We start from the raw sequence: 23,947 nt of genomic DNA, 5'->3' as shown, positions 1-23,947 counted from the left end.
ATAGGGCTGTCAGATCTACATGGGGTAATAGCTGGAGATTTGGGGGGGGGGGGGAATGGAATTTGAGGAGGGGAAGGACTTTATTTTATTTATTTTATTTATTTATTTTATCAAATTTATATCCTGTCCTCTCCCGCCCCAGAACCACTAATTTTGGAAGGGGTATTGAAAGACCTGAGTCAGATTGAGGTGACAAAAGAGGAGGTCCTACAACTGATAGACAAATTAAAAACTAATAAGTCACCGGGTCCGGATGGCATACATCCGAGAGTTCTGAAAGAACTCAAAGTTGAACTTGTGGATCTTCTAACAAAAATCTGTAATCTTTCATTGAAATCTGCCTCCTTTCCTGAGGACTGGAAGGTAGCAAATGTCACCCCCATCTTTAAAAAAGGCTCCAGAGGAGACCCAGGAAATTACAGGCCAGTCAGTCTGACTTCAATACCGGGAAAGTTGGTAGAAACCATTATCAAGGACAGAATGAGTAGGCACATTGATGAACACGGGTTATTGAGGAAGACTCAGCATGGGTTCTGCAAGGGAAGATCTTGCCTCACTAACCTGTTACATTTCTTTGAGGGGGTGAACAAACATGTGGACAAAGGAGACCCGATAGATGTTGTTTACCTTGACTTCCAGAAAGCTTTTGATAAAGTTCCTCATCAAAGGCTCCTTAGAAAGCTTGAGAGTCATGGAGTAAAAGGACAGGTCCTCTTGTGGATCAAAAACTGGCTGAGTAATAGGAAGCTGAGAGTGAGTATAAATGGGCAGTCTTCGCAGTGGAGGACGGTAAGCAGTGGGGTGCCGCAGGGCTCAGTACTGGGTCCCATGCTCTTTAACTTATATGAACATATGAAGCTGCCTTATACTGAATCAGACCCTCAGTCCATCAAAGTCAGTATTGTCTTCTCAGACTGGCAGTGGCTCTCCAGGGTCTCAAGCTGAGGTTTTTCACACCTCTTTGCCTGGACCCTTTTTTGGAGATGCCAGGGATTGAACCTGGGACCTTCTGCTTACGAAGCAGATGCTCTACCACTGAGCCACCGTCCCTCCCCCTAACTTGTTCATAAATGATTTAGAGTTGGGAGTGAGCAGTGAAGTGGCCAAGTTTGCGGATGACACTAAATTGTTCAGGGTGGTGAGAACCAGAGAGGATTGTGAGGAACTCCAAAGGGATCTGTTGAGGCTGGGTGAGTGGGCGTCAACGTGGCAGATGCGGTTCAATGTGGCCAAGTGCAAAGTAATGCACATTGGGGCCAAGAATTCCAGCTACAACTACAAGTTGATGGGGTGTGAACTGGAAGAGACTGACCAAGAGAGAGATCTTGGGGTCGTGGTAGATAACTCACTGAAAATGTCAAGACAGTGTGCGTTTGCAATAAAAAAGGCCAACGCCATGCTGGGAATTATTAGGAAGGGAATTGAAAACAAATCAGCCAGTATCATAATGCCCCTGTATAAATCGATGGTGTGGTCTCATTTGGAGTACTGTGTACAGTTCTGGTCGCCGCACCTCAAAAAGGATATTATAGCATTGGAGAAAGTCCAGAGAAGGGCAACTAGAATGATTAAAGGGCTGGAGCACTTTCCCTATGAAGAAAGGTTGAAATGCTTGGGACTCTTTAGCTTGGAAAAACGTCGACTGCGGGGTGACATGATAGAGGTTTACAAGATAATGCATGGGATGGAGAAAGTAGAGAAAGAAGTACTTTTCTCCCTTTCTCACAATACAAGAACTCGTGGGCATTCGATGAAATTGCTGAGCAGACAGGTTAAAACGGATAAAAGGAAGTACTTCTTCACCCAAAGGGTGATTAACATGTGGAATTCACTGCCACAGGAGGTGGTGGCGGCCACAAGTATAGCCACCTTCAAGAAGGGTTTAGATAAAAATATGGAGCACAGGTCCATCAGTGGCTATTAGCCACAGTGTATGTGTGTATATAAAATTTTTTGCCACTGTGTGACACAGAGTGTTGGACTTGATGGGCTGTTGGCCTGATCCAACATGGCTTCTCTTATGTTCTTATGTTCTCCTGACAGGCTCAGGGTGGTTAACAACAGTTAAAAACAACACAAAATATTAAAAATAGAATATGCGATAAAAAAATTCCATACATTTTAATTGGGTACAATGCCATAGAGTCTGCCCTCTAAAGCAGCTGTTTTCTCTTGATCATCTGGAGATCTCCAGGCCTCACCAGGAAATACCGGGGGGGGAGGGGGGGAGATTGTACTATAAGTTGTTTTTAGAAGTGATCTGTCTTCCAAAAAGCAACCACCAGTGATAAGAATGTGCACAGCTTCACTATGAGCTTCAGGTCACCTGCCCTTTACATATTTTGGTAAGGCAAACAGGAGCTGGTCCAGAGTCCAGAGTCTGGGTTTTCAAAGGTTTGCTTTATAAAACATGTGACATACCTAATCATGACTTGAAGAGTTCTTTTCTCATAAAACAAGCGACAGGATTGTGATCAAACCTAGAGGATCTTCTCATAAGTAATTCTATCTTCAGGTGTTATCTGGGCTAAATATTCAATTCCTAGGTTATATAATTTATTTATTTTTTTACTGATAATGGCCATGCTGAATTTCCAAGAGATACCAGCATACAATGAGGTTTGCCTACACTTGAATATTCAAACATGGAAGACCCAAACTCAAATTGTAGTACCTTTGATGTAACCAAGAGCAGTAATTACATTTAGCTTTGTGCTGTTTACACACTTACCACTCTGCATGAACTGGTCCAAGAGAGGGAAGAACACTTACATTTCCATCACTAACAAATTCCCAGAAGACCATACTAGAGCCAAAGAAACCTCAAAATAGTAACTCCACATCGGCAAGGTTTAATCTATTCTCTGGCAGAAGGGAAAAGCTCAACATTCAGTAAATAGCTACAACTTACCAGAAAGTGGTATTTCAATAGCCGCTGCCAAACTTAATACAAAAAGAAGCAGGTTCACAGCAATCCCTTTTGTGCTTAATGGTATCTCCATCTCACTTTTGTAAACAGGGAGTCCAAACAGATTGAAAGGTGTTTGTGTTCCTCCGCTTCGTCACTTTAAAAGCAATCCTGAAGGTATGAACCTGGAAACAGAGCAGTGAACCGCATAAATAAACCCATGGCATTGGCTCAACTCTAATTATGTTAGGAAAATAAGTCAAGTTTTATAAACGAAAGTATAAATCATAGTAAACTATGCATAGTGAATTGTTATTTCCCCCCCTTCAGGTCCCCCACTGAGAATGTAGAATGGGGTGAACAACCTTCTCAAAATCAATTACATGGCCAAATCTAATTACTGGTTTTGCTTGCATATACAAGAAGTGACTAAAATTTGCTGTGTTGATAACATTTCTATTATTTTCTTGGATGGAACTATTATTTGGACATTAATATGGAAAAAAATATCTGAAACAAGATAGTTGAAGCTTGAATGATCTTCATAAATTTCATCTGTCCTTTCTCTTCCATTTGTGCTCTTCACACAGGAAAGTGTATCCCCAACTTGGTTCTTTAGCACAAGGTACAGCTAGAATAGTAAATGCTATGCTTTCCCCTTAACACCTATATATCAATATGGAAAGTTTACATCCATTAAGACTCAAGAAGAAAATGCCAAAATGTCAGCAGATGATCAACAGAAGAAATATAAGCACTCCAATCAGTCTCTAACTGCTCTGAACACATGCTTTTAAAATACATTTCAAAACAAAAAGCAGGTGTTTCAGTTGTCTCTCAACAAAATATCTGCCAGTATGAGAAAGTACAGTTGTCTAACAGTGATTTTAGTGACAAAATGTACTATATACCAAAGTCTACATTTCATGGTCAGCAGTACTGTTAAAGAAGAGTTACACAAGAACAAAATGGGTACTGGTCACATGACAACCAGTAGCCATATTGAGAGCAGGTCAGGTGACCCACTATCCCAGAAAAAAAAACCCAGTTAGTGTAGTACTGTTTGGAAGTAGAAGAAAAACACTTACCTTTTCCTGTGATTCTAGAGAGACAAGGAAAGAAGGCAGCCAGCAAGTGACACTTATAAAGCCCCAGAGGGAAAGCGAGAAACAGCTGGCTGACCAGCAATTATTGGGAGGGTGTTACAGGCCATTGGTTTATAACTGGTTAGAAATTATGGAGATCTCAGCAGCTTTTTGACTCAATGCCAGAATTAAATGAGTGAGGCTTTGATGGAATTTCATATTAAAGGTTTTTTTTTTTCCTCTTGCTTTCGTTTGTGGCAAGAATTGAAAAGTGAACAGAAATGGGGATTTTAACCAAAGCTGCCTCAAAACTTGATTGCAACATAAATATACAGACAGAATGTTAGGCTTGCAGTAGAGAGACCTCAGTTTAAATCAGAGGTGTTCACAAATCCCCCAAAATCCTCTATGATAGGAATTTTCCCTAGAATATGTGGTTCAGTCTGAGTTGCTGATGTCACATAATAGAATTCTTTCAGCTATTTTCCATCTGTGTATCTTTGATATTTGTGGAGCTGATGCATTTTGGAAAAGCATTTGAATAGGCATTATAAAAGTAATATAGAAATACATCCTCTAGATCTACACTGAGTGCACATGTACACAACATTTTAAAAATGGAGTGCATCCATCTTTAGAATGCAAGGGATAAAATTGCTGAAGAAAATGAATGGACAAACTGCGATGGAACAAACAGAAGTTACTTAACCTAACATCTAATATTTTAATTGTTGTTTTTATGACTTTGTATGTATTTTAGTTCTGGTTTTAATTGTTTTAATGATGAGCTTTTAGGTTGGTTATAGTGGATTTAAAATGTTATTTTATTGTTTATTTATTAAGTTATGTTTTTAAACTGCCTTCCCCTGTGGAAAAGGACTCAGGGACATAGATATAAAATATTTGCATAATAAAATCATATTTAAAATCCATAATATGTTATACAGCAGTAAAAAACTATAAGCAATAAGATGGTGAGGGAACTGGTAGAATATGCTGCTGCCACATGGTGGGGCAGAGGCAGGAGGAACAGGAGTGCCAGCCAGATGGGGAAACTATTGCTGTCCTCAACCAAACATCTGGCAGAAATCTCTGCCTTGCATGCCCTATGGAACTACATTAAGTCCCACAGGGCATGGATGTTGTTCAGCAGAGAGTTCCACCAGGTTGGGGCCAGAGCCAAAAACACCCTGGCCTTGGCGGAGGACAGTTGGACATCTTTCAGACTGGGGACCACCAGCAGGTTCATATTGACTGAACATAATGCTCTTTGGGGGATATACCAGGAGAGGTGGTCATGAAGATACATGGGTCCATGAATGTTAAGGGCCTTATAGGTTAATATCATAACCTTGAACCATATGAAATTCACTGGAGGTGGTGCAGCTATATGCATAGGCGGCTTCAAGAGGGGATTGGATAAACATATGGAGCAGAGGTCCATCAGTGGCTATTAGCCACAAGGCATAGATCAGGGGTGTCAAACGTGTGGCTTGAGGGCTGGATCAGGCCTCAGAGGGCTCCCATCAGCCTCTCGAGCAGCTCACTGTTATCCATTTCCTTCTCTCTCCCTTGCTCCCTTCTGCATCACAGCTTGCTTTGCCAGGCTTGCTCAACTGCACAGGAGCTACAGAGCAAATCCTCTATTTTCTCCATTGGCTGACCAACATATGAAGCAACTTATATACAAAGGCTCCCAATGCCCAGCCATTCTGTGTTTTCCCCTGGGTCTTATGCTCAAAGTATTGACCATGAAATTTCTATAATGAACAACAGCATCAGATCAAAAGTAGTTTTGCAATGTACCCACACCTAAACAACACCTGAACGGCATACTCAAGATTGCTACAGTACAGAAATTGTCTCCAGATTTTGATGCAATAATTTAGAGCAAAAGGTGTCAGTTATCAGAAAATATTGCAAGAGTGCTAATCTTTTAAGCATATTTTATTTAGCACCACAAAATGTTTTAGATGTATTTTATTGGTTTTAAATTGTATTACATAATTGATTGTTAGCTGCCCTGAGTCCACTTGTGGAGAGGACGGGATATAAATTTAAAGTAATAAATAAATAAATATTTTTTTAAAAAAAAATATTTAGTTGTGCTTGTCTGTGTCCTTTATAAAGTTTATATCTCTGCTACCTGGCATTACATTTTATGACACACATGGCCCAGCCCAAAAAGGTCTCATTTATGTCAGATCCAGCTCTCATAACAAATGAGTTCGACACCCCCAGTATAGATGGAACTCTGTCTGGGGAAAGTGATGCTTTGTATTCTTGAGGGGGGGGGGGGGTGGGCAACAGTGGGAGGGCTTCTAGCACCCTGGCCCCACTGGTGGACCTCCTGATGGCACCTGGTTTGTTGGCCACTGTATGACAGGGTGTTGAACTGGATGGGCCACTGGCCTGATCCAACATGGCTTCTCATGTTCTTATGAGTATCAATAAGGGCAAAAAGGTGGGATATGAATTTTGTAAGATAAAGAAATAATTGTAACTATCATGTAGTCATGAAATATGTTGTGACCTCCTGAATCCTCTGGAGCAGTGTCTCCCATTTGCAGGAAGCCTCACTACCGGGCCACAAGAAAAGTCAAAGCTAGCCCCGCCCCCAGCAAAGCTAGCCCCACCCCATCTCGTGCAAAGAGAAGCTGGGCTGCCTCTCCTTCCTTCTCCCCCGCTCCTAGTGTTTGAGAGAAAAACTGGCATCCATTGGCACTTTAGACCCATGAAGTGTTCTTCGTGGTATGAGCTTTCATGTGCCTTGCAGTATGTTCTTTTGGGGAGATATCCCCGGGAGACCTGGGAGGCAAAGAAGGGTGTGTGGGAGGGGCGGGGAGTGGGCATTCCAGTAGCTGGGGTTTTTTTTAACCAAATGACCCCTGGGCAGAATTTTTGCTGGCTGAAGTCATCTGATGGTGAGGAAGGCTTTTTTTTTTCTTTGGCCGCCCCCTTCTTTCTTTCTTTCCCTGCAAGTGATGCTCTGTCTGTATTCTTGGTGCTGGGGGGGGGAGCAACAGTGGAAGGGCTTCTAGTGCCCTGGCCCATTGGTGGACATTCTGGTGCTTTTTGGGCATTGTATGAGGGAATTTTGGACTGGATAGTTCACTGGTCTGATCCTCTTATGTTTATGTTCTTTCTTTCCATGTCTTTCTTTCCCTTTCTTTTTCTTTCCTTCCATTTTTGCTGGATGAAACTTTTCTGTTCATCATACTGTTGTTGCAGACATAGGAGCTCTGCCAATGAAAAGTTGGCACCCCCAGTTGTAGCCAGGTTGCCTTCTATGAGATTTCTGTGTGAGTGAGTGAGAGTAAGAGGTGTGGGGCAGAAAGAGATTATTGGAGATTACTGCGGTATATTTCAATAGCACTGGAAGAGATGTTATTATGAACTTGGCACCATTTTACTGGTCCTGCTTATAACAGCTGTCTGACACCAAAATTAAACTCCTCCTGTAGATATTTAAAGGATGAAAGTAGTTCACTGGCTAAGTATCTGCACAACAGGTTGCTTTTAAAGGCATGGGAAACACAGCCAGTAAAAAGCTGCAAGCCCCTCATAAATATCCTTTTTGGGATAACTGCAGAAAAGTTTGTATGGGATAACTGCAGAAAAGTTTGGCTCAGCATGAGTTTCAGAGAGATTTTCCTGAAAATGAATTTACTTCCAAAGAAAAGGCAAATTTGGGGGAATGCCCTGGAAGTGACATCACAGGAAAAGGTGGAGTTTTGGTTCAGTGTGCCCCAGACTTTACATCACTTGGTCCTTGACACCACAGGAAATGACATAATTCCTGTCTCCCGGCTCCACTCCCAAAGTCTCCTGGCTTAACCCCCAAATTTTAGTTGGCCATGAAGAAGTATAAAAATAACCTGGCCATGGGAAAGAAGTTTGGGAAACCCTGCTCTGGAGATTTCCATAGCTGGAAATGGTTTCCATCCATGGAGAACTTCCTTCTTTGCCCACTCACTGAAGCCCAACTCCCCCCCACACACACACACACAAAAAAGACTTGCTACTAAGGAAAAAGAGACCTCCCAGAAATAGCTTGGGTGGGAGTCAAACATCTCCAATGAGCATGGAAAATCAGCAAAAATTGCCTCTGCTTTCGATTTATAAAATTCCTTCTGATAAACTCAATGGTGGAAACATCAGTGATTATTCAACAGAGTTGCTTCCTTTTCAATTCTGCCTCTTCTTTTTTTTTTTACAGTGTGTTACAATTTGACAACAGAAAGAGTAATCAGAAAGATCATTCATCTTTAGAACTTCTTCCTAAGAGAACAAACTTTTTTGCTACTACAGGATCTAATGAAAGGTAAAGAATCAACCATAATGCATCACATGGATCAGGTGATGTTTCCTACACAGTCTGTCTCAGGCAAAAATCTGTGGCTGTGTTAACCAAACTAACAAATTCACCCACAAGAAAGCATGTCTACAAACAGAATGTAAAATCATGCAGAACCACTAAAGAAAGGGAACAGACAAAGGAACTCAAAAGTGATCTGAGTTAAAGGGGAAGCCAAATCTTGCCAAAGTGAACTGTGGTCAATGCCAACCTGCGCATTATTACACCCTTCTACCTAATGTAAAGTCGTTCTGTTTGGATTGTACTGCAAGCACAGAAAGTCCTATATCCATTAAAATTTCTTCTTCACTAGAAAAATAAGAGTGTTGAAGGAAATATGTCATTCCAGTTTGTTATTTTCCCCTATCCTCATATTGATTTCTACTGACAGAAATTCTTTCTTGTCCAAGCTGGCATGCCATACAATAGAACTGTCTGCACACTCTTGTAAAACATTTTTCTTTGATGTGTACTGGAATTTTGGGGAAGGTACACATGGAATAGGCATTTGGATATATGCAGGGCTTTTTTTGAGCAGGAATGCACCAGAACACAGTTTCAGCTTGCTTGGCATCAGGACGTGTGACCTAATATGCAAAGGAGTTCCTGCTGAAAAAGCCCCATGTGAAACAATGGTGCCATCAGGGTGTGTGGCCTAATATGTAAATAAGTTCCTGCTGGGCTTTTTCTACAAAAAAAAGCCCTGGATACATGCTGTTCTTATGGAAACACTAGTTGCAATGTGTATTTAAAACATAAAATGTATATCAACATGAATATCTTTGAGAGAAATAAAGTCTATAGAAAAGAAATCCACAGCAGAATATGAAATGGATCATTCAACACATCAAGCCGATACAACAAGCACAGGATGGAATGAATGGCCTCTTTTCTGATGGCGAGGTCTAAACCAGATAATTTGACTTCACTGTGGATAATTACCCATAACTCCTGCCTACAATTCATTATTTTCTGTACCCTTTCACTAACAGTAAATACTGATTGCTTTAAGGACAGCTCATTTGTTTATTTAATGGGATGCCCTTTACTTGCAGCCTGCCAATATTGCACAACTTATCAGTTCTATCAAGGAACTGTGTTATTCTTGCTTTCTTTGTTGTACATTACCTTTTCCTGGAGCATCTACTAAAAATATTGGAGAACCAAACAGGTCAGAAAATATTAAATTTCCATTTATTTCCTCAAGCTCAAGTGCAATTTTCAATACATGCAATTGCTGTATTAAAATAGTCCATAAATTCCAGCAGTCTGACAATCAGATTATATTTCTACTGCTAAACCATTTTAAGCCTTTTTCTCCCCCCCCCCTTATTCCCAGCCCTCTATTTAAAAAAAATAATCAAAGATTTTGTAAGTTTTTCTAACAGTGCATCAAATAGAAATGAAATTGATTTCCACAGATTTGGCAATAACCTTTTAAAGGTAAATTCAAAGGTAATTTACCAGTGATTTATATGCTACAAGGTTATTATAAAAAAATCATTGGCAATTAGAAATCAGATCTCCAAGGCTATTCCTGGTGGTTAAATAGCAAGATAAACCTTTCACAATGATGTCTGGTTTGTAGAATTCACTGTGTTCATTATTTATCTATGCAATATGCAAAAAGGCTTGAGTGCAGTTCTGCATACACATCAGAAACATTTATTCATTACTACAAGGTGCTGACATGACAAGAGCCAGAATCTAACATCAGTTGAGTGAGCATCAGCTCAAGAGCAGATGGCCAGCGTTGCACACCCCTGATGGATTACACTGACAGCAGAAAAAGAGTACAGGGTTTTCTGGAGAAATACCTGGGCTATTAATTGAAATCCTTTGCACTGCTTCATGTGGCCTTCCTATATTTCTGCTTCACCATAAGTCCAGATGAGCAACATTGGGCCTTATTAAAACTGCTGATTAAACTTCCAATCTGAAGCAGATTGTTAAAATTTTCTGCTTTAAAAATATTTGTCATCTGACTCTGCAGCAGCACTATCCTTTACCACTATGGTATCTACAAGTTTCCTTCACGGAATCTAGGACCCCATTGCAAATCACATTGTTAAAGAAGATTAGGGTTGTCAATCCCCAGTTGGGGGCAGGGGACCCCCAGGTTTGGAGGGTTATTAGAAAACACTTCAGGATTATCAGAAAGTGGGGGGGGGGGATGAATTCTGCTGGGCACTCCATTATACCCTATGGAGACCGATCCCCATAGGGTATAGTGGAGAATTGATCCATGGATATCTGGGGCTCTATGGGGGCCATTTTTTTGAGCTAGAGGCACCAAATGTTCAGCATAGCATCTAGTGTCTCTCTTCAACCCCTCCTCCCCCAAGTTTCAAAAAGACTGGACTAGGGGGTCCAATTCTATGAGCCCCAATGAAGGGAAGGCATTTAAAAGGAGTGTGGTCCCTTTAAATGTGATGGCCAGATCTCCTTTCACAGTTTCAATAGTGTTTGTCACTGGACCTCATTTTGGGCAGGAGCTCTCAGGAGCGGAACTCCAGAACCTGTAAATTTTATTGTGCTCTTTCTTTCATACCCCTCCCCCCAAATAATAATAATAAGACGATATTGGATTTATATCCCGCCCTCCACTCCGAAGAGTCTCAGAACAGCTCACAATCTCCTTTACCTTCCTCCCCCACAACAGACACCCTGTGCGGTGGGTGGGGCTGAGAAGGCTCTCACAGCAGCTGCCCTTTCAAGAACAACCTCTACCAGAGCTAGGGTTGCCAAGTCCAATTCAAGAAATATCTGGGGACTTTGGGGGTGGAGCCAGGAGACTTTGGGGGTGGAGCCAGGAGACATTGGGGTGGAGCCAGGAACAAGAGTGTGACAAGCATAACTGAACTCCAAGAGAGTTCTGGCCATCACATTTAAAGGGACAGCACACCTTTTTAAATGTCTTCCTTCCATAGGAAATAATGAAGGATAAGGGCACCTTCTTTTGGGGCTCATAGAATTGGACCCCCTGGTCCAATCGTTTTGAAATTTGGGGGATACTTTGGGGAAAGGCACTAGATACTATATTGAAAATGTGGTGCCTCTACCTCAAAAAACAGCTCCCCCAGAGCCCCCGAAACCTCCAGATCAATTCCCCATTATACCCTATGAGAAGACGTTTCCCTCTCCACCCCCTCCCCCTCCCCCCGCGCCCCCCCCCCCCGTTTCTGGGAAATCTGATGCAGGGGACAGAACTCACTCACCTCCGGAGGTGCAAAGGCACATGGTCCTTTGGGGGCGTGGCTGGGCTCCCCTCCCTTCACCGGCCAGCTGACTGGGGGCGGGAAGCAGCCTGAGAAAACGGAAGAGCTCTGGCTGCTGCGATCGGGGCTGGGTGGGAAGGGCTGCTGTTCTCCCCCCTCCCCTCCCCCCGCTTTCCCTTTTATGGCCAGCGGGGGGAGGAGGCTCCAAATCGGGAATCTCCAGGCCTAGCGGGGGATTTGGGAACCCTAGCCAGAGCTATGGCTGACTCAAGGCCATTCCAGCAGGTGCAAATGGAGGAGTGGGGAATCAAACCCAGTTCTCCCAGATACGAGTCCGCACACTTAACCACTAGACCAACTGGCTCTCTAGGTAGATGTTTAGTACACCTTCTGGTGTCAGGGGTGTGTAGCACCAAACTGGCTCTGGGCTCCACTGTTCAAACCCCCTGTGGGAATTTTGCTGCACTCTAATATTTGACAAACTAATATTTCCCCCATAAACAAATGGGAAAATAACCAAAACATATAAAGCAGATAGATGAAAATCATCATCATGCCACTGTGGCCACATAGGAGAAAGTAATTTAAAAGTATGATGGGAGCAGTGTTCTCTCTAAGCTGAGTTATTGTGAGCTAGCTCACAGACTTTTAGCCTCCAACTCACACATTTTTGTCTTAGCTTAGGAAAAATAGCCCCAGAGCACACTAATTTTTGCAGTAGCTCACAACTTTAATACCAGTAGCTCACAAAGTAGAATTTTTGCTCACAAGACTCTGCAGCTTAGAGGGAACATTGGGTTTACAATCTCCTATATCTTTCCCCCTCACAACAGACACCCTGTGAGGTGGGTGGGGCTGAGAGGGCTCTCACAGCAGCTGCCCTTTCAAGGACAACTCCTGGGATAGCTATGGCTATGTAAGCCGCCCTGAGTCCGCTTGCGGAGAGGGAGGGATATAAATTGAAAGTAATAAATAAATAATAAATAACCCAAGGCCATTCCAGCAGCTGCAAGTGGAGGAGTGGGGAATCAAACCTGGTTTCCCCAGATAAGAGTCCGCACACTTAACCACTAGACCAAACTGGCTCTCTAGGTAGATGTTTAGTACACCTTCTGGTGTCAGGGGTGTGTAGCATATGCAAATGAGTTGTGCTAATGAGCTCTGGCACCTCCTGCTTGCCATACCCTTGCTCCTGGCTCCACCCCCAAAGCCCCCAGATATTTCCTGAGACAGACCTGTCAACCTTAAATAAGATATACATTACTGCATATGAAGCCTTACAAATCTAGACCAGAAGAAAAAGCAGATTTAGAGCCAAAACAATGTGATAAAGATCATGGATCTCTATTCGTTGGTAGATTTAATGTGCTAGCAACAACATGAATGGAGGGTTAATTATCAAACAATGCAGGGTTTGGAAGTTTAAATAATCTCTCCCCTATCTGCATGACCCCAAGTGAAATCAGGGCTACATGGATTTGTAATTTGCCTTTTACAGACAAATGAAGATACATGGTCTCCTTCATGTTCCTTCTGGTCCTTATACAAAAAGGGAACAAATTGAATCAGCTACTATATAAGCTTGTCATCCTGAATCCAAGGTAAGTTCTTTTCCTTGGAACAGCACTATGTCCCTGGAGTCTATTTCCCTTCTGAACTTGGGGCATTCACAAATGCATTCCTCATTTTCAGTCCTGAAGCTGGACAATTGCAGGTAGGGGGAGCCATTTAGTTGTTTTCATTGGAATATAATGGGATATCCACATGAAGCTGGTTCTTCTGAGTCAAACTATTGTTCTGTCATGCTCTGTACTGTCGACTCTATTTATCAGGGCTTTCCAGGGTCTCAGTCGGAGGTATCAGGGATTGAATCTGTGGCCTTCTGCATGCCAAACAGATGCTCTACCACTGAGTCACAGGGTCCTAACTTGGTCTTGGTTTCCTTCTATTGTATATAGCACAAATGTACCAGGATATTCCACCAGGGCTTGTGAATGGTCTTTTTTGTCCTTTCCCCTTGAACAACTTCCCCTTATTGACAGTTTCTTATGATTCCCAAGTGGTGAGAATATAAATGTATAGCCTCCATTACAAGGTGTACATTGATGAGTGACCATGATTTGAAGGGCAGAAACAACAACAAAAAGCCTCAGATTATAACATAATAAATTGTAGCCTATGAATATGCTGCTCAGTGTGGCACGCAATATCTTAGCAAAGTAGGCCAAATTATTTACATAATCTCTTAATATACATCCAAGTAGGCTCTTAATATACAATTAGTTAATATCTCTTAATATATTAATGAACGTTCTCTTAATATACAATTAGTGAATATCACTTTTTCAAGATTTCATTTTCACAATGGGCATGCGCAGGGGTTTTTTTGAGCAGGAATGCACAGGAACACAGTTCCGACTGGCTTGGAATCAGGGTGTGTGGCCTATATGCAAATGAGTTTCTGCTGGACTTTTTCTAGAAAAAAGCTCTGTGTGAAATAATGGTAGTCAGTGAGTGTGGCCTAATATGCAAATGAGTTCATGCTGGGCTTTTTCTACAACCCCCCTCCCCCCGGGCATGCTAGAAAAAAATGTTCGCCTTTTGTATATGTGCAATCCAGCACTCTTGGAACAAAATGCTAAAATCACTTCCTCATTCCAATATATTTACATTGATTAAAGAGTGACATTGTCACATGGTCTCTACCAGTGCCAACCATTTCTACATTAACCCTATCCACCATCATCTTTTCACTTCCACTAATGTTTCACCCAAAATGGCTGGTTTCCTTCCTGTCATTACAGCCTCAGGTCTTTGCTAGTCATTCCAGGTTTCTTGCTCGGAATTTGCTTTGACCTGATATTCAGGAAACAGACAAGCAACAGGGATGCATGATGATGGATCAAATTGGTTCCTTAGTGTTATGACAGTGTATTAATCTAACATAAGAAAAAATTAATGTTCTTTCAGGGAAGGTCTAAACAATTCACATCTATCATGGATTTACATGTGTACCTTAAGTACAATGCATTCATTTGTTGTATGCTGTTGGAAATAAGAATAATTTTACAAAAGTTTAAAAAGATGCAAGGCTTGGCATTTAGATGCTTCAATAAGGAGTGATGGTACTGTTCTCAAAGTGAGATAAGTCTCCTTAGGAAAGTACTGACAATGTGCCTTACGAGAATGAGTTTCATACATGTTCCTCCCAGTGCATGTCTTGATTTGATCAGTAACAAGTCCACAATCCACCCATGCAGTGCAACACAGAAGACTAACAGTCTTGTCTTTTTGGTTGGTGTCAGCATGACCAACTGGAGCATCCCAATGCTTTTCACAAACTCTTTGTTTTCTTTGGGGACGCATTCACACTACACTAAATAATGCATTTTGCAACAGGATTTTTACTGTGTAAGAATAGCAAAAATCCAGTTGCAAAATGCATTATTTGGTATAGTGTGAATGCATCCTGGATGTCTTCTTAAATGACCAAGCTTAGACCATGTTGATAGTGATTTATTATCCTACCTGTCACTGCCTTAGTGCCTCCAGTGGTATGAAGCTGAAGAAAAATTCACACCAGCATACACTTTCATGTCTACCTTTTGATAGGGCATCTGGCTTCTCATTCTAATTGGTTCACAGGGCAATTCATGACTTAAGTGCCAGAATGTTCATAATCTTGAACTTTTCCCCAGTGCTCATAATTCATCTGCTTTATAGAAGCCATTTAAAGTTTTCTTGGTGGCAACTGTCTCCACATGTTCAGGCAATTGTGATTTGTTAAATGGATTGTGCCATTTCATCCATAGTACTGCAGAACTTTTAAAAATTGATGTGGGGTGGGGGGGGGGTTGCCCTGTCAGCCTCAAGAACTGTTGTACAGAAACAGCTTGATGTATAGAGACAGCTGCTATGGGGAGCCATTGAAAGCATTCTCAATATGATGGCTGTTGTGTGTGTGTGTTGTGGCACCAATTTTATGTCTTTAAATATTCTAATATTTAAATCATATATTGGCCTACGTGCCAGTCCTACTGTGAAGCCAGATGTCCTATTAAAGGACAACTTGTCCCACTTTTTTTTTTTTTGTTCAAGCAAACCTGGGACCAGGTGGCCAAATTGTTTTTTGGACTGCAATATAAGTCATTGACATTTTTAAATTGAATAATTAAAATCAATAAATCATGGGCCTATGAGCTAACTTGTTTGCTTTCTTAATTTGTCTCCAGTGGTTAAAATGCATATTTTATCCTCAATTTCATCAGTTTAATAAACCTTTCCTTTTTAAACTATGGATTTAATCCAGTGACTTCATTCTACTAAGTGAGGATTTTTCTGTAGAAGGAAGACTCCATTGGAGGAAGGAGCCCTTCTTCCAACAGGAGAAATTTTCTTTAAATTGCAGACTCCTATTTTGCGGAAGAGAAACACTGGATCCAACCAATATATACAGGATGCTCCAGTACAGTGACTTTGTATTTAATATTGGTGCTTACTTAAAATATTATCTATTTTAGTTGGCAAAGCACTCTCCACATCTCACAACATGGATAACATACACTGAACTTCCACTTTTTGTGCACTGTAGTATTTGAGGAGAAGAATGAGCCAACGAATGACATCCAAATAGGGTTGCCAAGCTCAATTCAAGAAATATCTGGGGACTTTGGGGGTGGAGCCAGGAGACTTTGGGGGTGGAGCCAGGAGATATTAGGGGTGGAGCCAAGATCAAGGGTGTGACAAACATAATTAAACTCCAAAGGGAGTTCTGGCCATCACATTTAAAGGGACGGCACACCTTTTCAATTCCTTCCTTCCATAGGATATAATGAAGGATAGGGGCACCTTCTTTTGGGGCTCATAGAATTGGACCCTCTGGTCCAATCTTTTTGAAACTTGGTGGGTATTTTGGGGAGAGGCACTAGATGCTATACTGAAAATTTGGTGCCTCTACCCCAAAATACAGTCCCCCCAGAGCCCCAGATACCCACAGATCAATTCTCCATGATTTTATATGGGAATAAATCTCCATAGAGAATAACAGAGTTCCCAGCAGACATTTCCCTCCCCTCCCCCCGCTTTCTGACGACCCTGAAGCGAGGGGAGGGCCTCCAAACCGGGGAATCCCCTGCCCCCACCTGGGGATTGGCAACCCTACATCCAAATATGACAGTATTCTATGATATATATGTAATTGCACATTTTGAAGCAATTATTTCACAAAGTCATTCTGTCAAGCCACATAAAAATGACATTTGGCTTCCCATCAACTATAAAACCATGTCTACTTAACCACACAACAAGTAATCTCTTTTCTTCTAGCAGTTGTTTGAAAATATGGAAATGGATTTTTTTTCTTTATCTCTACCAGCCCACACAAGAATAATGTAGGCTATCACTACACTCAGTATGCAACATCACAATTCTAAGAACGGCTTTGTCTGTAAATAATTACTTAGTGTGGAGCATACAAGTTGGTTCTCAAAGCAGGATTTTATATTAGGTTTTACTCCAGGTCAAATGTCTGCAAGGGATAGGGGAAGCATTAGATAAATATGGATTAGATAGAGTGGCATGGCATTTCATTGTAGAAAATTATGACCCCAGAGATCTTGATGACATCAGTAGCACTCACTGTTAATTGTGCCAACTGAACTTTAGCTTGGGGGTTACATACAAAATTTTGTCTAAGGTCATACGCCTGAAGGCAAGCTATTTTACCTCCCACACTGCCTGCTGTTTTTTTTTTTCCTTTCCCTGTTGATTCTCACTCTCATCTCCATACAGTTCCCCCCAGCCATCACTTCATTTCCTCCAGCCTTAACTGTCAGTGAGGGGGGGTGCTTCACTGATTATGCTGCTATTTTGGTATCATTCTGGACCTTACTTTCAAAATATGGAAGGTATGGTGGGAAGTATATGTGCTGGCTTTTTCCTTGAATTGAGCTGTGGAGTCACATGAAACAGCTGAACCACAATTTTGGTCCCTGCAGGTTTTAACAGACAGAATTTCATAGAATTACACAGAATTTGCTAGGAACACATTAGGACTTTTTACACAGATATGCACCCTCCCTTTCCCTCCCACTGCGTCCCCGCCATGCCATTCCAGAAGGCTAGATAGCCCTTTGTACTGTGACAGACTGCAGTCAGAAATAAAATTTTAGAGAGACTCTGTCAGTTTGGAAGCACTGTAGACGCATTGACAAGGTTGTACAGCTCTTGCCCAAAATCTCCTTGAAGCTGATTTAAACATTTGGTTCCTTCTCCATAAATAGTCTTAGATTTGCCAATTTGATGCCAACACCTCCAAACAATCTGTTCCTTGTGTCTTTCAGTCAGCAATTCAAGGCAGTCACAGCTTGGAAAACCTTTGGAAGTTATATGTTTGCCCCCCCAGTCGAAATAAGAGACAGACACAAAGTATTGGGTTTAAACCGGGCCGCTTTATTAAACTCAATTAACCTATGAACTCGGCAGGGATAAGACCTAACCAGATAAGCCCCTGGGGTCACCCACGGACCCAGCCTTGTCCAAAGGGCGAGCAACCCTGCCCCCAGCACAAACCCGCCGCATTCAGGTTGTAACTGAGCGGCCAGGCCTCCAGCCTTTCTCCACCTGGGCTAGCATCGATCCCCCATGGAAAGATCCGCCCCAGGTGAGGCTCACCATGATCTGCATTCCCCACACTGAGCCGTGTAGCCCATCTGCGGTTCATACAGACCACACGCACCAAAGGTGCTAGGCCATAGGTGCTCCCCTGAAAACACTGTGGCCAACACATCCCCGGCCAGCGACCAACTTACAATCCACCTAACCTGACACTATAAGGCAGTACAAGGTAGGCGAAAAACAACTCCACATGGGCCAATTATGCGGAGATGAAAAAATTCCTACCTGGCCCCCAACAAGGCGACCGGTTGAAACCTGTACTGCCAAGGGAGGGTGGGTGGGCAGAGAGCCAAGAAGACAGCCGCCCTCAGTCCAGGCGGGGCCAGGGCTTATAAAGCCCTGGCGCCACGCCCCGCTCAAGCCCCGGATGGTTAGGGGCTGTCAATCTCTGCTCTTGTTCTTCCGCGAGGGCAAAGGCGGCCCCCAGCCTGAGCGCCGGCGATGCGGCTTGGCTGGGAAGGGGCCGAGCCTTGCCCCCCCCAGTCGAAATAAGAGACAGACACAAAGTATTGGGTTTAAACCGGGCCGCTTTATTAAACTCAATTAACCTATGAACTCGGCAGGGATAAGACCTAACCAGACAAGCCCCTGGGGTCACCCACGGACCCCGCCTTGTCCAAAGGGCGAGCAACCCTGCCCCCAGCACAAACCCGCCGCATTCAGGTTGTAACTGAGCGGCCAGGCCTCCAGCCTTTCTCCACCTGGGCTAGCATCGATCCCTCAATCCAGGTGGGGCCAGAGCTTATAAAGCCCTGGCGCCACGCCCCGCTCAAGCCCCGGATGGTTAGGGGCTGTCAATCTCTGCTCTCGTTCTTCCGCGAGGGCAAAGGCGGCCCCCAGCCTGAGCGCCGGCGATGTGGCTTGGCTGGGAAGGGGCCGAGCCTTCTCACACTTCCTTCCTATCTTAAACTTCTAGGAGGAAGGAAGTCTATAAACAAATACCTTCTTGATATAAAGGTTCCAATATGACAATGTTTTGGATGTTTGAGCCATTTTGTAGTGCATTTCAGTCTCAACATCACACACTTAAAATGCTGTCCTCATTGCCTTGGGATATTACTTCAATCTATACCTTTTTATCATCTTAAAAATCTGTAAATATAAAAGGACTAATATTTTCACCATGGTCATTGCTCCATCCTGATGATTGCCCAAGCATTTGACAATTCCATTTTGATTCTCTTTGTACTTATGTACAGAGCAGCTGTCCTACAAAAGGACGTTTAAGGGGCCTATTTCTTGCGGCATATTCGCCTTTTATGGAACTCTGTTAACTGACCCAGAAAATATGACATGTAATTGTCAGTAATGCCTGTTTTTATCTTTTCAGTGACGGACACTGCACAATACTTATTAGCATAAGTTCCAAAAGCACATAAACAGTTTCACCTTCAACAAAGGGTGAAGGCACATCTGATACAAAAGAGGATGCAGAGTGTCTTTTACAGCCACACTACACGCCTTGGTTTCCAACTAAAAAGTGTAATTTGCATGCCAAGAAACTGAGAACTGGTTCAGCTGTCCATCTTTCCCTTCTGCTTTGCTCACTTCCACCTTCTACTTCTCTTCCTTCATCTGGTAAAGTTAACAAAATGTCCCCCAACTGTGTGCCTGAGATGGGATGAGTTCTGAACTGGAATGCAAGTCTGTCCTTTCAGTTGCAAACCTGAAGGAAACCACTGTGACTGTTCTTTTCATATTATGTCTCTCTCCACTCCCAAAGTGATTCCCCACTCCTCCACTTGCACCTGCTGGAATGGCCTTGGGTCAGCCACAGCTCTGGTAGGAGTTGTCCTTGAAAGGGCAGCTGCTGTAAGAGCTCTCTGAGCCCCACCCACCTCACAGGGTGACTGTTATGTGTGTGGGGGGAAGATAAAGGAGATTGTGACTGCTCTGAGACTCTTGAGATTCAGAATATAGGGTGGGATATAAATCCAATATCTTCTTCTTAAAATGCCAAATTTATCTCAGAGTAGAAGTAATCATTTCAAGGTAAATGTGAAAATTTCTATAAGATTATTGCTACTTTCCAACAGTTTACCTCCTCTAAGTTAGCCTGTAGAGCCCTTCAACCCATGGGTCAGATCCTTAGATAAGCTGCTGAAACCCACCTACTGGGTCACAATCCTCTATAGACCTGTCATATTTATTGTCCTTTTGGAGAACCTTCTGCTAGAAACTCACCGTGCCTTCTGAGAGCAGCAGCAGGTAAAATCATTTAGCAGTGTAGAGGACATGGTTTTGACCCTTGTTTTTTTCCTCATTGCATCAACTTATGTTTTCTGTGCCCATCTTATTTTTTCTGTCTCTTTTTAAAAAAATATACTACCCATAGTCCTCGCTTTGCACCAGTGAGGTCATAATTTATCATCCTCTTCATCCCACATTGCATGACAAGGCTTACAAAGTGGCCTGCCCCCCAGCTCTCCTTTGCTCTTTCAGAGGGAGGAAATGGGGAAGGGGTTAATATAACATCCATGGCTGTCTAGGGTTGCCAAATCGAACCCCAGAAATATCTGGGGACTTTGGGGGTAGAGCCAGGAGACTTTGGGGGTGGAGCCAGGAGACACTGGGGTGGAGCTAGGGGGAGGGGCAGAAACGGCTCCGGGGAGCGTGGCGAACCGCCCCGCAGCCTCTTCTCCGCTCGCCGTGCTGCTCCTCCGAGATGGGCTCAGGCTGAGCCCATCTTGGAAGAGCAGCCACGGCGAGTGGAGAAGAGGCTGCCGCGCCGCTGCCACCTCGCCCGCTCCGCCTCTGGGGTGGAAGCGGAGGTGGGGGGTGGAGGCGGGCCGGGGGAGTGGCGAGCCGCAAGTCCGGGTCGTAGAAGGGCCTGGATTCGCAGCTCGCCATGCTCCTGGCCTGCCTTGCCCTCCCCTGCGCTGCTGCCATCTCTTGGCTGCTCCTCCGAGATGGGCTCAGCCTGGGCCCATCTTGGAGGAGAAACTGTGGTGGGCGGGGAGGGGGCGGCAGCGGCGCGGCGGCCTCGCCGGCTCCAGGATCCGGTGGCTCGGTGCCGTTTCCCCCCTCTCCCCCCGCTTCCATTTTTTGGGGGAGCGGGGGAAGAGGGTGGAAATCCTGGGGTCCCCCGCCAGGTTGGGAGGTTTGGGAAGTCTATGGCTGTCTCAGAATTTCCCCCAATATTTGTGGTCTTTACTACAGGGAAAGGGGGTGTGTTTATTACCCAGAAGTGACCTTGCTGCAACAGTGACACTCCCCTCCCCCACAAAACCTCCCAAGGGTTGCCAGTGCTACCAGTTGCTAAAGATACTGTGATAGTTTGTGGCTTACTAGTTGAACAGCTGCGTATTTTTCATATTCCATTCTAAACCTAGATTCCATTCCGAAGGGTAACCCCTATCTAGTTCCAGTCACAATTGTCTGTGATCATAAGGGAGCTCTGACCAGCATATAATACCCTTTATATCATCTCCATGAATAATCTAAATGGTAACTTGCTAGAGACTGCTTTGAGAAATCTAAGTATCAATATGTAACATCTGTAAGGATTATCAATTCATAACATCTGGAATGATGTCTGTGGAATTCTCTCCCCCTGGAACTTTGCCTTGTACCAGCTACTGAACTTGATGAACCAATGGTCTGATTCAATATAAGGCAGCTTCATGAGCACAACAGATCCACAGTTCGAATCCATTGTTTACTCTTTTGAATTCTGCTGTTCAGTTATTTTAAATTGTTGATGTTGGGTTTTTTTTGCTTTTTGCTGTTTTTTTTTTTTTTTTTTAAATGTCATAAGCCGGTTGGAGCAGTTTTCTGCACAATTGTGGGGCTAGGTTGCTCAGTCTTTGAAGTGGATTTCTCCATAGAGATTGGTAGTAGCAGCTTCATCAGGAGATCAGATTCAGCTCTATAGGCATAAGTCTACTCTCCTTTGCTTGTAGCTTTCCTTTTGTCAGGTTCTCTCCTAGTCGTGATAAAGAGTCTTTCTGGCTTCTTATAGTATAATTCCCTTAACTATAATAGACTTGGAAAGGTGTATCTCTGCTTATGATTTCACTCTTATTCTGGTAACATTATATCCGTGTGGGTCATACAGGGCATTCCTGATCCTAGAAGCCACATCTCCAAAATTGATTTTCTTGGTTTTAATTATAATCTGGCTGAGCTAATGTCTGGTTCTGTCTCCTTTTCTTCTCCCTCCAGCAAGGAAGTTAGAAGGAGCCTCTCATTGGTCGACTAGCTCTTTATTCTCCTGTCCCCTCCATCTACACTGATGCATCCGTCTTCTCCAATGAGTAAATCTCTAGAAAAGGCATTGCTGGGAAATGTTATCAGACAAGGGATGACACATTATGACATCGCTGACATAGTGCTTAATATCTGTAGTTATTCATGAAAAGGAAGCAATATTGATTTTTGTATGCCAGAAGACTTGCATAAAGAATATGTTGTGACTAACTGGAAAGTGACCAAGGTAATCCAGGAACAAGAATGTGAACTTTGAAGGGGGGAAAGGTGCAATCTGCTGCTATCAGGGCTCTTTACATTTCCACTAGCTCCTTAAATCGAACATGTTTTTATACAAGTAGAATTATTCTCTTGCCGTTATAATGCTGATGAAGCTAAAATTGAAAGTGTGTAAAGTCAGGCATTTGGGATTTTAAGAACTGACAATACATGCTTTTTTATTTTTAAATGGTGCCTGTAGAGATCTGAGTAACATCTATAAGCTGAAATCTATAGTGGATGTTTAAACAAAAGCTTGCTTCTGGCTTGAAAACAGTTTTATCATACTTCTGATGTCCACATGGATTTAAGTAATCTATACAGGGAAACACAAGAAAAAAATATTTAGGATGGGCATTTTTGATAGCCAAAGTGTCTGTTGCGGGTTTCTCATGTCTTTGAACATATGAAGCTGCCTTATACTGAATCAGACCCTTGGTCCATCAAAGTCAGTATTGTCTTCTCAGTATTGTCTTTGTATTTCCACCTTGCATAAGGGTTTGTTGGTATTTTCAAAAATACTGTAAACATTTGCCATAGCCCCAGAGAACTGATTTTTCCCTGTGCTATATTTTAAAACAGTATTACATACACATGAACATTACAAATACTGAAAGTTAAAAGGCATGACAAAACAGTATCAGAAGCTTTTTGTTTCATTGATAAAACCTGTATAGTAACGGTGTCAGGAGAATCATTCCATTCTTTGAGAAGTCAACTTCATTTCTCTTTACTCATGTCAAAAAGGACATTGAAGAGCTGCAAAGAATGCAAAATGGGATAACTAAAACAATTAGGGTGTTGGAGTACCTGCCCTGTGAAGGAAGGCTAAAGTATCTGACAGGATTTCTAGTGTGTGTGTGTTTTGTTTTTGTTTTTTTAAAAATAGATGGACTAAATCATAATCCATTCAAAATTTGTATCAGAACAGAATAACAGAGTCCATCGCAACCTGAAAGTCCTGGAGAGTGTGACACATCCTGTTAATGAACCTATATAGCAGGTCCTATAAGTGAATCATAATTCACTCCAACCAGACTTCTCCAGGTCCGACAAGGTAAATACAAGGAAAGGATCCAAGAGCCCAACATACACTCAATGCAGATCATTTCAAAGACTCCCTTTCTCAAGAGCTTGTGACCTTTAATTACTAATCCTATGTAGGAATATACCTTCAAGATGGAACATTATAGCTCCACAATCATTAGCATACTGCATATTCTTTCCACTGGGTGTA

The 23,947-nt window shown here is 42.8% G+C and overlaps 1 protein-coding gene and 1 non-coding gene across 4 annotated transcripts in view; both read right to left on the bottom strand.

Annotated features, from left to right (window-relative positions):
• Nucleotides 1–23,947, bottom strand: part of CHL1 (cell adhesion molecule L1 like) — a 307,464-nt gene that overhangs the window by 146,972 nt on the left and 136,545 nt on the right. For all 3 annotated transcript variants that reach the window (XM_060239564.1, XM_060239566.1, XM_060239565.1), the window contains exon 2: nt 2,912–3,093. In XM_060239564.1, the coding sequence (XP_060095547.1) occupies nt 2,912–3,002 (91 nt within the window). In that variant the 5' untranslated portion in view covers nt 3,003–3,093. The remainder of the gene's footprint in view (nt 1–2,911; nt 3,094–23,947) is intronic.
• Nucleotides 979–1,045, bottom strand: TRNAT-CGU (transfer RNA threonine (anticodon CGU)). Its single transcript has one exon. It is a non-coding gene; the product is annotated as a tRNA-Thr (tRNA).

This window comes from Heteronotia binoei, chromosome 5, assembly GCF_032191835.1.
Source record: "Heteronotia binoei isolate CCM8104 ecotype False Entrance Well chromosome 5, APGP_CSIRO_Hbin_v1, whole genome shotgun sequence".
Taxonomy (NCBI): Eukaryota; Metazoa; Chordata; class Lepidosauria; order Squamata; family Gekkonidae; genus Heteronotia; species Heteronotia binoei.
The sequence above is the reverse complement of the archived record's forward strand: the minus strand, read 5'-3'. Positions and strand labels throughout refer to the sequence as shown.